The sequence below is a fragment of the Myiozetetes cayanensis genome, unplaced genomic scaffold, assembly GCF_022539395.1.
Source record: "Myiozetetes cayanensis isolate MyiCay16 unplaced genomic scaffold, myiCay2020 scf9, whole genome shotgun sequence".
In the NCBI taxonomy this organism is placed as follows: domain Eukaryota; kingdom Metazoa; phylum Chordata; class Aves; order Passeriformes; family Tyrannidae; genus Myiozetetes; species Myiozetetes cayanensis.
The window spans coordinates 22,761,192-22,774,234 of record NW_026088185.1 but is presented as its reverse complement, the minus strand read 5'-3'; the positions used below and the strand labels follow the sequence as shown (position 1 = coordinate 22,774,234).

General features: G+C 45.4%; 1 protein-coding gene across 1 annotated transcript in view; it reads right to left on the bottom strand.

Annotated features, from left to right (window-relative positions):
• Positions 1-13,043, bottom strand: part of CFAP65 (cilia and flagella associated protein 65) — a 31,730-nt gene that overhangs the window by 5,885 nt on the left and 12,802 nt on the right. Inside the window, exons 14-24 of the mRNA XM_050339250.1 lie at positions 12,284-12,449; positions 11,595-11,723; positions 10,834-11,059; positions 9,811-9,939; positions 9,103-9,279; positions 8,342-8,408; positions 4,402-4,512; positions 3,438-3,629; positions 2,543-2,701; positions 1,073-1,216; positions 507-623 (exon numbers count right to left, since the gene is read on the bottom strand). Coding sequence (XP_050195207.1) covers positions 507-623; positions 1,073-1,216; positions 2,543-2,701; positions 3,438-3,629; positions 4,402-4,512; positions 8,342-8,408; positions 9,103-9,279; positions 9,811-9,939; positions 10,834-11,059; positions 11,595-11,723; positions 12,284-12,449 — 1,617 coding nt within the window. The remainder of the gene's footprint in view (positions 1-506; positions 624-1,072; positions 1,217-2,542; positions 2,702-3,437; positions 3,630-4,401; positions 4,513-8,341; positions 8,409-9,102; positions 9,280-9,810; positions 9,940-10,833; positions 11,060-11,594; positions 11,724-12,283; positions 12,450-13,043) is intronic.

Sequence of the window (13,043 nt, the reverse complement as noted above, 5' to 3'; positions counted from 1 at the left end):
TGTCACCAATTTCTCCCTTTTCAGGAGGTCCCAGAAAGAAGCCCACTTGCTTTCCATGTATTCCAGTGGAAGAAAGAGGAAAGAACAGTGCTATTATAAGACTCATACAGAGAGGAAATACTCTCTTGCCAGAGAAAACCTGGAGAATGTCCAGAGGGAGACTACTGTAAGTCTGTGCCCCCACTAATATTAAAGCAGCAAGACTTGTATTTTACAGATTTCAAATCTTTGACATCCACTGAAAGCCACTCTCATTCAAACCATAACTTCATCTCACAAAGCCATATGCTGCACAGTTACACCTCATCTAGTGAGCCACATAGAGAGAAAGATACTTAAAGCATCAGTAAGGATGAAGCTAAGTGCCTTCATGAATGAGAAGTGCAGAGCAAAGAAGGATTCCTTCAGCTGGAAGCAGCAGGCAGTGGTCTGCTGGGGTCAGGCATTTGGGAACTGCAATGGCATGCCCAGATAATGGTAATACACAGGTACCCATTGGGCCTCACCTCACACACCAGATCTGTGCTGCACAAGGAGGGATTCCCTGTGGGTCCCAGTGTGATGAAGCAGGCGATGCTCTCTCCAGGCTGCACAACCCCTGACTCTGGAGCAACCTGCAACACCTGAGATGGGTGGGTGGGGAAACAAATTAAAACAAAACCAAATCCACCCCAGAGAAGCTGTTTCATGGTCCTGGGACCTTCCTATGTGCCTTTTCTTTGCAGGAAACACACATGTCTTTCTTAGGGATAAGTGACATGAGAGAGATGCAGCTGATACATTCAAAGAATGACCATGGACTTTGCTGGTGGACAGAGTTTTGAGATTTGTTGCCATATCCTGTAGTTCCAGCTTTGTGTAACCTCACTTAAGTCTTTAGATTTCCCTTCTGAATTCCTATTTATCTCCCCTCTCCTAACCCTTACCTTCACTTTTCTCTGCCTTTTCCTTTCATCAGCTAGTAAAAATCAGTTCTTTAGAACTGAGTGTCTTGCTGGAAATGGAGTTGTAAGGTGACCTTTCATGACCCAATAGACATGGGCAAGAAGGCTGTAGAGCAAAGAAGACTCACCCTCTTGTCTTTACAGGGGCTTATCTGCCAGGCAAACACAACAGCCTTGCTCTCCGAGATATTGTTGAGAAAGACAAGTCGACTGGCTTTGGTGCAGTCTGGGATATTTCCAAAGCAAATCCTGTGGTGTGACAAGGTGGCTACCTGCAGGAAACAAGGTGAAACCAGAAAGAACAGCAGGGAAGGAAAATGGGATATGGCCACTGGGGAAGGGCAGTAACACTGTCCTATCTAATTTATCCAGCAATTCATAGATAATATTCACCAGTTGCCTTTACCATAACAACTTAAGGGAGTGTTACATTTCTCCCATTTTTGCTCTGGTTACAATGACTTTACCACAAGAGGACAGCCCTGTCACAGTGGGATTGGGTAAGCAATGAATAGGACATAACACTGCTGCTGGACAGGAGAGGATCTCAGGAGCACAGAGGACCAGTAACACCCAGATTCTCTCTGCAGCACTTGCAACCCAGGCCTTTTCCCACCTGAGCTGACAAACACACAAGGCACGTGCTTGTGCAGAATCCTCATCAACCTGAATGAAATTTTTGGTAAATTGCTCCCTAACGCACCTTGGTACTAATATGATACTAGTTTGTCCTATTCTCCAGGCCCAATACAAACTAATTAAGTACACTAATCATTGGAAAAGAAACTAATGACTTGGTTTCAGACAACAGAGCCTTGTGTCATGGCATCTTCATTGACAGCCTGAGAGAGGTTTTTAACCAACTTCTCTTTGCTGTATCCAGGAACATAATTGCCCAACAGAAGCCAAAGAACATACAGAGCTGTGGCTGGGATCCAAGAAAGGCATGCTAATGTCACATGGATGGATTCTTTACCTGCCTGCAGAATGCCTCTGCTGATGCTGTTTAACGCTGATTCACTGTGCTGGGATCTGGGGGTGAGTTTAACAACAGACTGTCCAGGCTGGCAGGCCAGCTCTAGCCAGGCCACGCAAGCTCCTGCTGAGCCAGCGGCATGTCAAACAAGTGCATTCCTTGGGATGTGCCTGAATTAGTGACCATCCTGCAGTCAGCGTTCAGGTTATGAATCATCTGAGTTTGGCTGCGAAACGGTGGGACCCAAGCCCTGACAGGGTATGTAAGAGTATGATGGTCTTTTTGCGAATGAATTATCAAAGAAAAAGGTATTGTAGCTGCAAATGAGAAAGGCAGCTGTCATGTGGGTAACTTCTAAGAGAAAATTTGGTACACGAACAAACCTGAAACCCTTTTTGGTTTTAATGACTATGGAAGCAGCAAGTTGGAAGGAAGGCACCATTTAGCTTTTATGAGTTAGGCTCTAGATGACCTGCTGGAAGGGAAATGTCTTGTTCAATCTCGTGGCAAATGAACTCTCCTGCAACACAGGCTACTGTTAGATTGAACCACTTGCATATTTCAGTCTCTCTCATACATTTCTGGACTGATCATATTGCTCATATGACACACTTGGACTTACCTGTCCAGACACAATTAGCTTGTTAGAACCTGGAAAGATTGAAGGAGACAAAGCTTTGCTGGATGTGGTAGCCTCTCCTGCAGCATTTGGATTGTAGCCTACTCCCTGGAAAGTGATCAGGGTTGATTCACCCCCCAGGATGTGGATGGGAACATCAACCTGCCTTGGACAAGATAAGAGTTTTAAGTCCAGAGTAATTTTTGGTAGAGATGTGCAATAAGCTAGCATACTTATGCTAATGGATTGGTCTAAAATATACCACATGCATGGAAGAAGAGAAATCTAGTCTCTTTTTCAGGCCTTGACCTTTCCTGCTAGCCCAGGAAAGCTGTTAAAGTAGTCAATTAGCCAGTTGCAGCATGAGATGGGCAGAGACTCCCTCTTGGAGCAAAAGTTGGAGTTTTAAAATTAAATTTATTTATTTTTCTATGCATCCATCTCAGAGTGAGGCAATAAGTAGTGCTCCACCTCTGGCCCCATCTGTTTGCTGCAGCCCAGGACAGAGGCCTTTGGGAAGGCTGTTTCCAGAGGTCTGCAGCAGCCTGTGCTGCAATGGTAAAAGTGACTTCAGTCTCTTTGGTGGGAGTTTTTGTAGGCCAACAGTGAACCACAAATCTGAACAAATACTGTTGATATTCCCAGTTAGTGTTTGATCCTTGAAAAATATAGACTGGGATGACTGTGGTTGTGGAAGAAATCTGCTCTTGGGAAGAATAAACTTATAACAATTTATCTGCTCCATTTCTCGATCAGACCAGCCACTCACTTGCTCTCAAGACTCTGTCTTGGAGGAATGGAGCTCAGTTCAGCTGTAGCATGACATGGGCCAACCATCAGTAAGAATTTTTGGTCAACAGAGAGAAACTGTTTCTGGTAGTCATAAGGAGGATCTTACCGAGTAAGTTTTAGCTTCCAGTGGAGAGAAGACCCACTCAATGTGGCCTGTTTTGCCAGGGGGGATTTCTCCTCTAGGAGTTAGGCAGACAAACACAGGATGCTGAAAATTCTCCTCCTGTATCTTCATAAGGTTGTCCAGCTGAACCTCAAACATCACAGGCATGGAGCCACCATTGTAGAGTTCATAAATCTGAAGTGAGTCAGAAAGAGCTGTCCTTATTATACCATGTACAAGTTAAAATAGTTAACACTTCCCCAGAGGATTCGGATAACCATTAATAATTAATTAGTTAGCTTGTCTCCTAAGAGTGAGGAGACCTTATAGTGTCAAGATTTATCACTGAGGCTCTGATAGGAGACGGTGCTGAAAGTTTATCACCACACATGTACATTGATAACTACTGTGTCTCTCCGAATGGTGCCTTGCAAATTCAGATTAGGGGAAAATTAATACAAATTAGCTAAAGGGATCACTGTAAAGCAGATTACTTAAAATGCAAAACCACTTATATTAGAGTGATCTTAATTCAATTCAGACATAATAATTTCCCAAGTAAATTAGGCAGAACAGATTCAAAGCTGCCTTTTTGCTGAATAAGTGTTTAAGGAAGTTTAATTAACAAAAAAACTAATGAGAATTTATTTTTAGAGTACCTGGAGCAGGTAGGCAAGTTTTCACTCAGAGACAATGCAAGAGAATAAGGGAACAGCCCAACATGCCTCATAAGCATTCTGACTAGAGTGAACACCAAATCCTGTCAAACTGGAGATGGTGAGAAGTACTTTCCCTGCTATCATTTCCAGACCCTGCCTAGGACTAGTCTCAAAGTTCTGCTGTAATGCTTTCCTGTGGAGGCCATTCCATTTCCTTAGAATTGCCTCAGGCACTGCCTGTCCTTGGGACACAGTAGCACTAGCTCCTTCCCTATACTTGCTGCTGGGTTTGGCCCCAAGGTGCTCACCTGTGTGGGGGGGCGGGAGCCTCCAATGGCAATGGGTGTGAAAAGGTGCTTAGTGGATGCAAAATGAACGTACCGCTGGTCATGTTCCACTGTCACGCCAATGAAGGTCAGCTACAGTGGAAAGAAATGCAGTCACTTTCTCACAGGGCCTTGCATCCATCACTAACACAAGGATTCTGAAGTATTCAGCAAGCTGAAGGCAACACAGTTACAGACTTAAATTGGTAATACGAGGATAGCGGGTCCTAAGAAAAAAATCAAGGAGATGGAGAACCTACTCAACTGAAACAAAAGATTCCCCTCGTTTCAGAAAGAACATGCTTTTGTCTCTGCTCTGTCAGACACCAGCATCAGTGCTTCTCTGTGCAAATGTATGGTGGAAATTCTCCGTGAATCAGTGTCTAGGCTGTATGTAGGAGAGTGTTCAGCTGTGACAGCCAAACCCTTCTGAAAGACACGATTTTAGGTAAGTAATGGCCTCCTCTTGAAAAGGACCATCTGGATGTCCTCACTCCAGAGGACATCCGCTCCATGAATGTGTTTAACAGTCCAAAAGATACTGCAAGAAGATACCAGCTGAACTTTACATGTTTAAATAATGACCATCAGTATTTTGTCAGCAAAGTAGCCACCAGGCACTCCAAGCAACATGGAGAGATTTACAGAGCTATTTCATAGACAAGATTCTACATTCACTCAGGATCCTGCATTTTGAGAAAACAGCAGTCAGGCTGAAGATGAGTCATGATGCACGATTTCCTGCAGGATCACCCCAAAGCCCCTTTAAGCTGTCTGCCTTGGGGTAGAGGCTGCAAAGCAGTCACAGAGTTAGTAATGGTCTCTTCATGCGCCAATGGAAGCTGAGTTGCTGCAATTCACAGTAAGTTAAACCTGAAGCACAGCTATTTTTCAAGTGCCTGTGCAGAAAACAGAGAGGATGTTTGCAATGGTAGGTGGATGCCTTAGATAGACACCTTGAGGAGATACTGTATCAGCTACTTAAAAAGGAGCAGGGAATGACAATTCCTTCAAAATAACCCATTCTGGTTCAGTTCCATAAGCTAAGTGAGGAAGCAGAGAGGACTAGATATACAATGCTAACAAGGTCCCTCATGGGATCTTTTCAAAGAACTACATGAGCATTCAGCCTCCTGAGGGCCACAACACGCCAGATGAAATGAAAATGGGAGCAGGACAAAAGCTGACACTTTCAAACTTCAAGGGTAAAAGGGACAGGAAACTTTGTGAGCTTTATGAGTGAAACACACATTTATATTCTTTCAGTCAAAAAAACACCTTGGATTCCAACAGACCACAAATGCCCAGGAAAAACTGTCATTAGTTTCCATTCGGGACAGGATGTGACATTTAGAGGACTATCAGTTAAAAGGGAGATAAATGGAGAAACATGAAGACCTGATGCAATCAAGTCTCCTTTCAGAGTGCATAGACTTCATCCCACCATGAAAACTTAGAGCATAAAGGGATGCCAAATTCCCCAGGGAGGAGAGCTGCCTGGAAAACATGTGCTGCAGGTGACAACATCTCACAATACCTAATTAACAGCTAAGAAGTGAAGTGCAAACACTTCCAGCTGCTGAAACCTGTGTGCTCAGGGATTCTCCTTCTCTACTCCTTCTCTCCAGGGAGTTCTGCAAACCAGCCTACCTCATCCTACAACACCTGGAGCTGGCTGGGCTTTTCCTACTAAAACTGCCAAGAGCTGCAGATTCTGCCTGGCCAAACAATCCTGGATCTCTGAGAACAAGGTCACAGCTGCACTCCTACAGGCAATGGGGCAAAGGACAACCTGTGAGAGCATTAGGCAGTGGGAGGCCGTTACCCCACTGCACAAGGAACTGGGTAACACACAAGTCCCAGAGAAGTGTCCTCTTTTAGCCAGAAGAAAATGCCAATGGAAAATCAGTTTGGATTCTTCAGAGCACCTATAAATCCAGTCATCACAGGACTGAAAGTAGGCCACTGAATGGGAAGGAGTAATGGAGCGGGAGCTTCTTGTGAAAATGCAGTAGACAAGCTCTGTTGGGGAAACAGAGAGGGACATTAAAATCTATTCACATGGGTAGAATAATCACAGAAGTGAATTTAGACCCCTCCCCAAAAATGGACATTGGCTTGCAGCTGACTAACAACACTGCTCCAAAGCCAAGCAATTTGGAATTTGACAGAATAACCAAGCAATACCTCAGCCCAATGGTCTTGTCCTCTGCTTATTGTCGCTTTCTGAAATTTCCACAGCTTAACATAGGGGGTGACATTATAGCATTTGCTTGCCTCAAGGTTAGCCTATATTCTACACATTTCACCAGATTCCCAGGTGAGGATTTGTTTCACCCTGGCATGTGAGCACCCTTAGGACAGTCTCTGCCATGGGGTTTGCCAGCTCTGTGTACTTCATGCCATGAGTGAAAGGAAAGAAGGCACACTGTGCTCAGCCCCTCAGCTGCCCTCTCTGCAGGAAAAGGAGCCTCTTCCACTCTTACTTTCTGATATCAGTAGTTCAGTACTGGCACTGCATCACTACAGGTCACAGCTGCCCGCACTGCTCCATATCTCTGGACTGGCCTCTGCAACTCCTATTGCCAGAGCTCAAATGTACTCAGGAATCTTTTCATCCTCAGGGCCTCCTATGCTTTCTCAGCCCCCTCTGCAGTGACAGCATGAGGCAGAGTGCTGGCCTCTGGTAGCCATCAAAAAAGCCACTGGCTATGTGGCAAGAGGGGATGCACGCCCTATAGGCTTCTGGTGCTCCAAAGCCTATTCCCTCACTGGCCAGCTGGTGAAATGCTCACAGTCACTCCCAGGATTGTGCCAGGCAGGCAGAGCACAGGGAGCCTGTCCAAGGGCTTTGAGGGAAGGCACAGTTAAGCCACTGTTTGAACAGCTTGGTCAAAGGGTTGGATTTTCAGCTGACAACAGTCCTGAAAGAAAAGAAAAATAAAAGAGATGTGTGAACACAATGGTCTCATAGGAAACTTCAGAGACAGACAGGAAGGCTCAGCCGGGCATGAGCTGTGCCCGGCAGAGCACAAGGTGACTTTGACTCTAACTGACAGTTTGAGAGAGGGGGAGATAGAGAAATTAGTTCCAAGCCTGAGGAAACGTTCAGGAAAAACACACCCTAGATCAGCTCGGGGATGCTTTAGGAAGCAATGAAGCAGGAAGAATGAGTAAGAACCTCCTCTATCATTGGCAGGAGAAATAAGTGGGTGGACAAAGGCTGCAGCCAACCAGGAATCCAGGGAGTACCTTCTGGGCTTGAGGAGGCAGCTAATCCTGTACCTCCAGAACTGGAGGATGCTCTGCCACCCTGTGCTTCCTCAAACTGCAGTCAGTGCAGGTGGTATTTTTGGAGAAAAGCACATTCCATGGGGATTGAAATGCTTAGAAGAGTTGGTGAGATGGAAAGATTCAGGAAAGCTGCATATAAGTAGGATGGGCTGCAGATCTGAACTCCAGAAAGACTGCATGGAAAAACTTACAGTGAAGCAGATGAAATGAGGGGAAGCACGCACAGAAATCCTGGCCATGAGTTACACTACAGTGTGGAAAACATGCAGGGACTGTAAAACCTGGGGAGGCTGTTTTGGACATAGAGGAAGAAGCAATTCTGCACTAACACCACTAATAAAATACAAAGGTTAATAATAAATAATAGTCCTTTCAGAGAAAACTAGCAGATGCGACGTCCAAGGGCCATTTTGTCAGTGCACACTTCTGGGGATGCTGGAATCACAAGTTCGTCAGAATGTTGATTTTATGTCTCTGCTTGGCCTTCTGTTACTGCCTGGCTAGTGCAAATTCCAGGGGAATGCCACAGTCCCTGTACACCATGGAGCTTTTGGGGAAAACACCTCTTAAATCAGTTCCTACCTGTTGTTGTTCTGCAAATGGAAGGAAGTGACACCTGCTATCTTACCAGAATCTCATGGCCATAGGAAACCTTCAGCAGGACAGGGAGGCGATCAGTGCCAATGAAATCATGTCTAGCAGTGAAAGAGGAGAGAGACAAAGACACTAGAAACCAACCTTGTGCCCAGGGTGATAGAATCAGGGTCACACGGAACATTAGAGACAATTCACTTCCCACCTAAAAAGTCACTGTTGCATAAGATCCCCGGGGACGGAGGGGATAGGAGGTGGTGGGGGGAGGACATTTGTGTTTGGGCGGGAATGAGCGATACAGTGTTGATTTTAGTCATATACCTATTTAGGAACCCAAGTTTCTAGGCCAACAAAATACCAGTACTTCTCAAATATGGTCTGCTGTGAAAAGGAAGGTGTTCACTTTCCTTCATACCCTCTACAGGCACACAAGGGCTAGCAGCTCTAGCTGAGGAGAAAAATATGACTATAACTGCATAATCAAAATCACAGGAAGTGCAGCATCTTGTTCATCTCCTCAGTTGTCAGATCAAGGCAAACAAGTGTCCCCAGCATGTCACACTAAATGTCTTTTGCACTGCAGTGTTACAGGACATAAAACATTCCCCTGGGGAAGACAAACTCTATGGAGTCCAGAAACTGGAAATGCTCAGGAACTTTTTACTTGCCCATTCTCTGCTGAGTAAGGGACATGTGAAGGAAAAGGATTGGGCATGGAAACACAGGGGACTGATGGCATGTGCTGTTCTGGCACACAGCACAAGGCTCTGAAGTACAGGTAGTTGTCTTTGTCACCTGTGTGAAAGTTGTACAGATTTCTCCTGTCCTGGAAGAAGTGTTCCTGACTTTGGGGAAACACTGAAGAGCTGGTTATCCTGAATTCTCATCTGGTGCAGCTCCTGAGGGCTAAACTCAATATCTTCTGCCCAAAGCTCCAAGTCCATCTTCTGATCAGAAGGAAACAAGAAGGCCCTAGGGAACCAATCAGCTGATCAGCAACAAGGACATGAAATTTCCCCAGGCCCATGGTCAGCACATTCAGTCCACCTGGGCTTAGCTGGGGGACACATCACATTTCATCAGGTCTCTGCTGCTCTCTGCTTGCTTCCTCACCAAGACCCACCAAACAGACCACAGAATCATAGAATCATAGAATAGATTGGGTTGGAAAAGACCTCCAAGATCATCAAGTCCAACCCCTGATCCAACTCTAATTACTATATCATGGCACTAAGGGCCATGTCCAATCTCTTTTTAAAAACTTCCAGGGATGGTGAATCCACCACCTCTCTGGGCAGGCCGTTCCAATGCCTGATCACCCTCTCTGTAAAGAATTTCTTCCTAACATCTAACCTAAACTTCCCCTGGCAGCTCCATAACACAGGCTGCACCCACAAACCCCACCCTATTAACTTGCAAACATCTCATGGCCCTGTGAGCACTTCCAGACAGCACCCAAACAGACCCCAAATAGAAGGCTGAGCTCCAGCAAGCACTGCTTACCAGTCCACGGGCATCACACCCTTGTTCTCCAGCAGAAGCATCACAAGGGCAGGCTCTGAGCCTACAGGGGCAGACCCAAAGTTGAAATCCAGCAGAAGAGGGGTATACACTGGAGGGATCAAGCATGTGCTGGTTGCAACAGAAAAAGAAGAGATTAAATTGAAACAAGAGGAAGGGTGAGCAGGGCATAACAGGGGAAGGTGATTCTACACTGGCTTTTTTCCTTATAATTCTTATTTGACCTTACACTCTTGGCACTTTTGGAAGAAGAGATGCTGGGCATAAGGCAGGCCTTCTGACTTTCTAAAAAAAATCTTTCATATATGCCTAATGAGAGTGAGTTGCATAAGAGAGTCCTGCTTAGCTGAAGTCTTTCTTCAGCTCCCTAGTACAACAAAGTCACTGACATACTGGAGCAGGTCCAGTGGAGGGCCACCAAGATGGCTGAGAGCTGGAGCACATTGGCCAGGCTGAATGGGGCTCTGAGCAACTTGGTCTAGTGAAAGGTTTCCTTGTCCGTGGCAGTGGGGCTGGAACTAGATGATCTTTAAGGCCCCTTCCAACCCAAACCATTCTATGATTACTTACAAGGACAGACTAAGAGACATGGGTTTGTTCAGCCTTATGAAGCAAGGGCTCAGGGACATCAACTGCACAAGATAATCTGATCAGATATCAGGAAAAAAGTTTTTACCAAGGAAGTGGCTAAACAGGTGCTCAGACTAACTGTGGCTTCTTCGTCCTCAGAGATGTTCAGCACTGTACTGAACAAGGCCCTGAGCAACCTGACCTCAGTGTCCTTGCTTTGAGCAAGGGTTTAGACCAGAGACTTTTACAGGCCCATTGCAATCAAATTATTCTTTGTTTTGGTGGCTTCTTTCAAGGGTGGGTAAGCAGAGAAGTGGAGGTGAGCAAATGCCTGTAGCAGCTAGGATGAGTTGCAACACATGTCAACAGCCACAGCATCTCTGTCTGGCTCATTCAAGAGACTCAAAGATCCTCTGAGCTGTTTCCTCATCTTACCTGTGCCTTGTGGGAACTCTGTAGGTGAGTTCACCGGGAGTCGGGTCTCGCTCCAAGTATTCATTCAGTGTGTCCAAGGAGAAGAGCTTCCAGAGGTGCAACTTGCTGATATTGTTGGCACTTCCCGCTGAACAGGCATCTGTGATGCACAAAGTTGGGTAGATGCCTGTTGCTGTAATGCAGCAGAGGGGCTGCAGCTCCTCTTTTGTGCTTACATGATCTGTAGCTTGGGAGAGAAAGAAATACCAAAAAGTAGTCATGTACCATTAAGGGGAAGCTGCCTGGGTCCTTTTGTCTGCAGCAAAGGGCAAAGAGACCCTACCAAGACCAGAGAAAGAAAGAAAGAAAGGGACTTGTAAATGGTCTTTACTTTGGCAGCTTCTCAAAGCCTCCAGACCACTGCCTTCTAGTTGTACCTTGCTGTGCATTTAGAGATCACCAAAAGACTATGAATGTGATCTTTTTCAACTGTGTATTTACACAATTTAGTTCTGCACTATATGAAAAAACCCTTTTTTGATTTAAGCCTACAGCCTAGTCATTTTATGAAGTGTGCCTTGTTTTCACACTGAAAAATTATAAACAGTTGTTTATATCTTGTCTTCTCCCTACCATTCATGTGACATTGCTATTTTCCACTTCCCAAGTGAAGTGGAAACTTCATTTGGGAAGTGGAAAAGCTGAAAACTCTTTGTCTAGCCAGTCTCTTCCTTTACAAATGCTGTTCCCCACCTCTGAACATCCCGAAACATCCATCTCACCTGTGGGGGTGCAAAGAGCATATTTGATTGACCAGGTGTAATGCACCCGACGGGCTGGCCTTACTGTTATTCCAACAAAAGCTTTTGATCTTGCAGGGATTGTCCCTCTGGAGTGGTCCAACTCTAGAGCTGTAGGAGAAAAGTGATGGCATAAGCTTGTGGCATCACTGGTCTCTCCTACACCACATGTGTGTTCAGAACACAGATCCCTAAGCCTACATGCACTCAAACCACTGGCACCCCTTTTCTAATTGTTCGGATCAGCTTCAGGTGTTGAAGTTGAGATTCCCAGGCTACAACTGTAAGCAGTTCATTGGGAGTACCCAGCCTGCCTTTGGCCAGCAAAGAACAGGGAACTGCTCTAGAAAGTCCTCTAAAAAGGCACCTAAGGGTTGCACTCCAACATTTCTTTTGGGAAGTTCCTTTATTTAACTTCTTTCTATGCTGGGAAATTGCATCTTATTTCAAGATCCAGATTGGTCCACCTTCAGTTGTCAGGCTCTGGGTTATGCTTTTTCCAGCAAGATAGAAGAGTCACCTCCTACACAAAGAAGCAGACATCTTAAGATTTGAGATAATCAATGCAAGCTAGCCAGCAAGCAGAGCAGCCTCTGAGTTCATGATAGATTGATTTTGGAGAAAAGAGGGAAAAGCTAAGGCCCCATCCCATGCTAACTCCTTTACAGTACCTAGTGGATCACTGCGGACCTCCTCAGGGTCACAGGGCCCAGTAACAAGTTGTTCCACACTGAGGATGTAATTCAGAGAACAGATCCCATCATTTAGCAGTACAATGCTGCAGCTTTGCAGATCACCAACCAGAACATTTCCAAGGTCCAGGTACCTCTTTTGTGCCTGGAATACAAACCCACCATGCTAAGGTCACTATTACAAGTAAAGCATAAGTGGTGGCTCTGCATAACCACTATATCCCCAGATACTGATCCCTTGGCACATGCAATGCAGTGCTAAGGGCTCCCTACTTTGCATAGGAGCTGGCATGCCCTGGGAGATAGAATCATGGAATCATTAAGGTTGGGAAAGGTTTCAAGATCATCAAATCCAACCACTGACCTCATACTGCCAAGACCACCACTAGATCATGTCCCCAAGTGCCACATTTACACATCTTTTAAATACCAGGAATGGTGACTTAACCACTTCCCTGGAAGCCCATTCCAATGACTGACAACCCTTTTTGTGAATAAATTTTTCCCAATATCCGATCTAAACTTCTCCAGGTGCACTTTGAGGCCATTTGCTCTTGCCTTATTGCTTATTACTTGGGAAAAGAAACCAACACCCATCTCGCTACAACCTCCTTTCTGGTAGTTGGAGTGCAGTTAAGGCATTGTAATGGGCCTGCAAGGGGCTCAATCCTTTCTGTAAATGCTTTCTCCTACTGTTATTTAGGCTGCTTGCTGAGTAGGATGTAGTATTTGTAGGGCT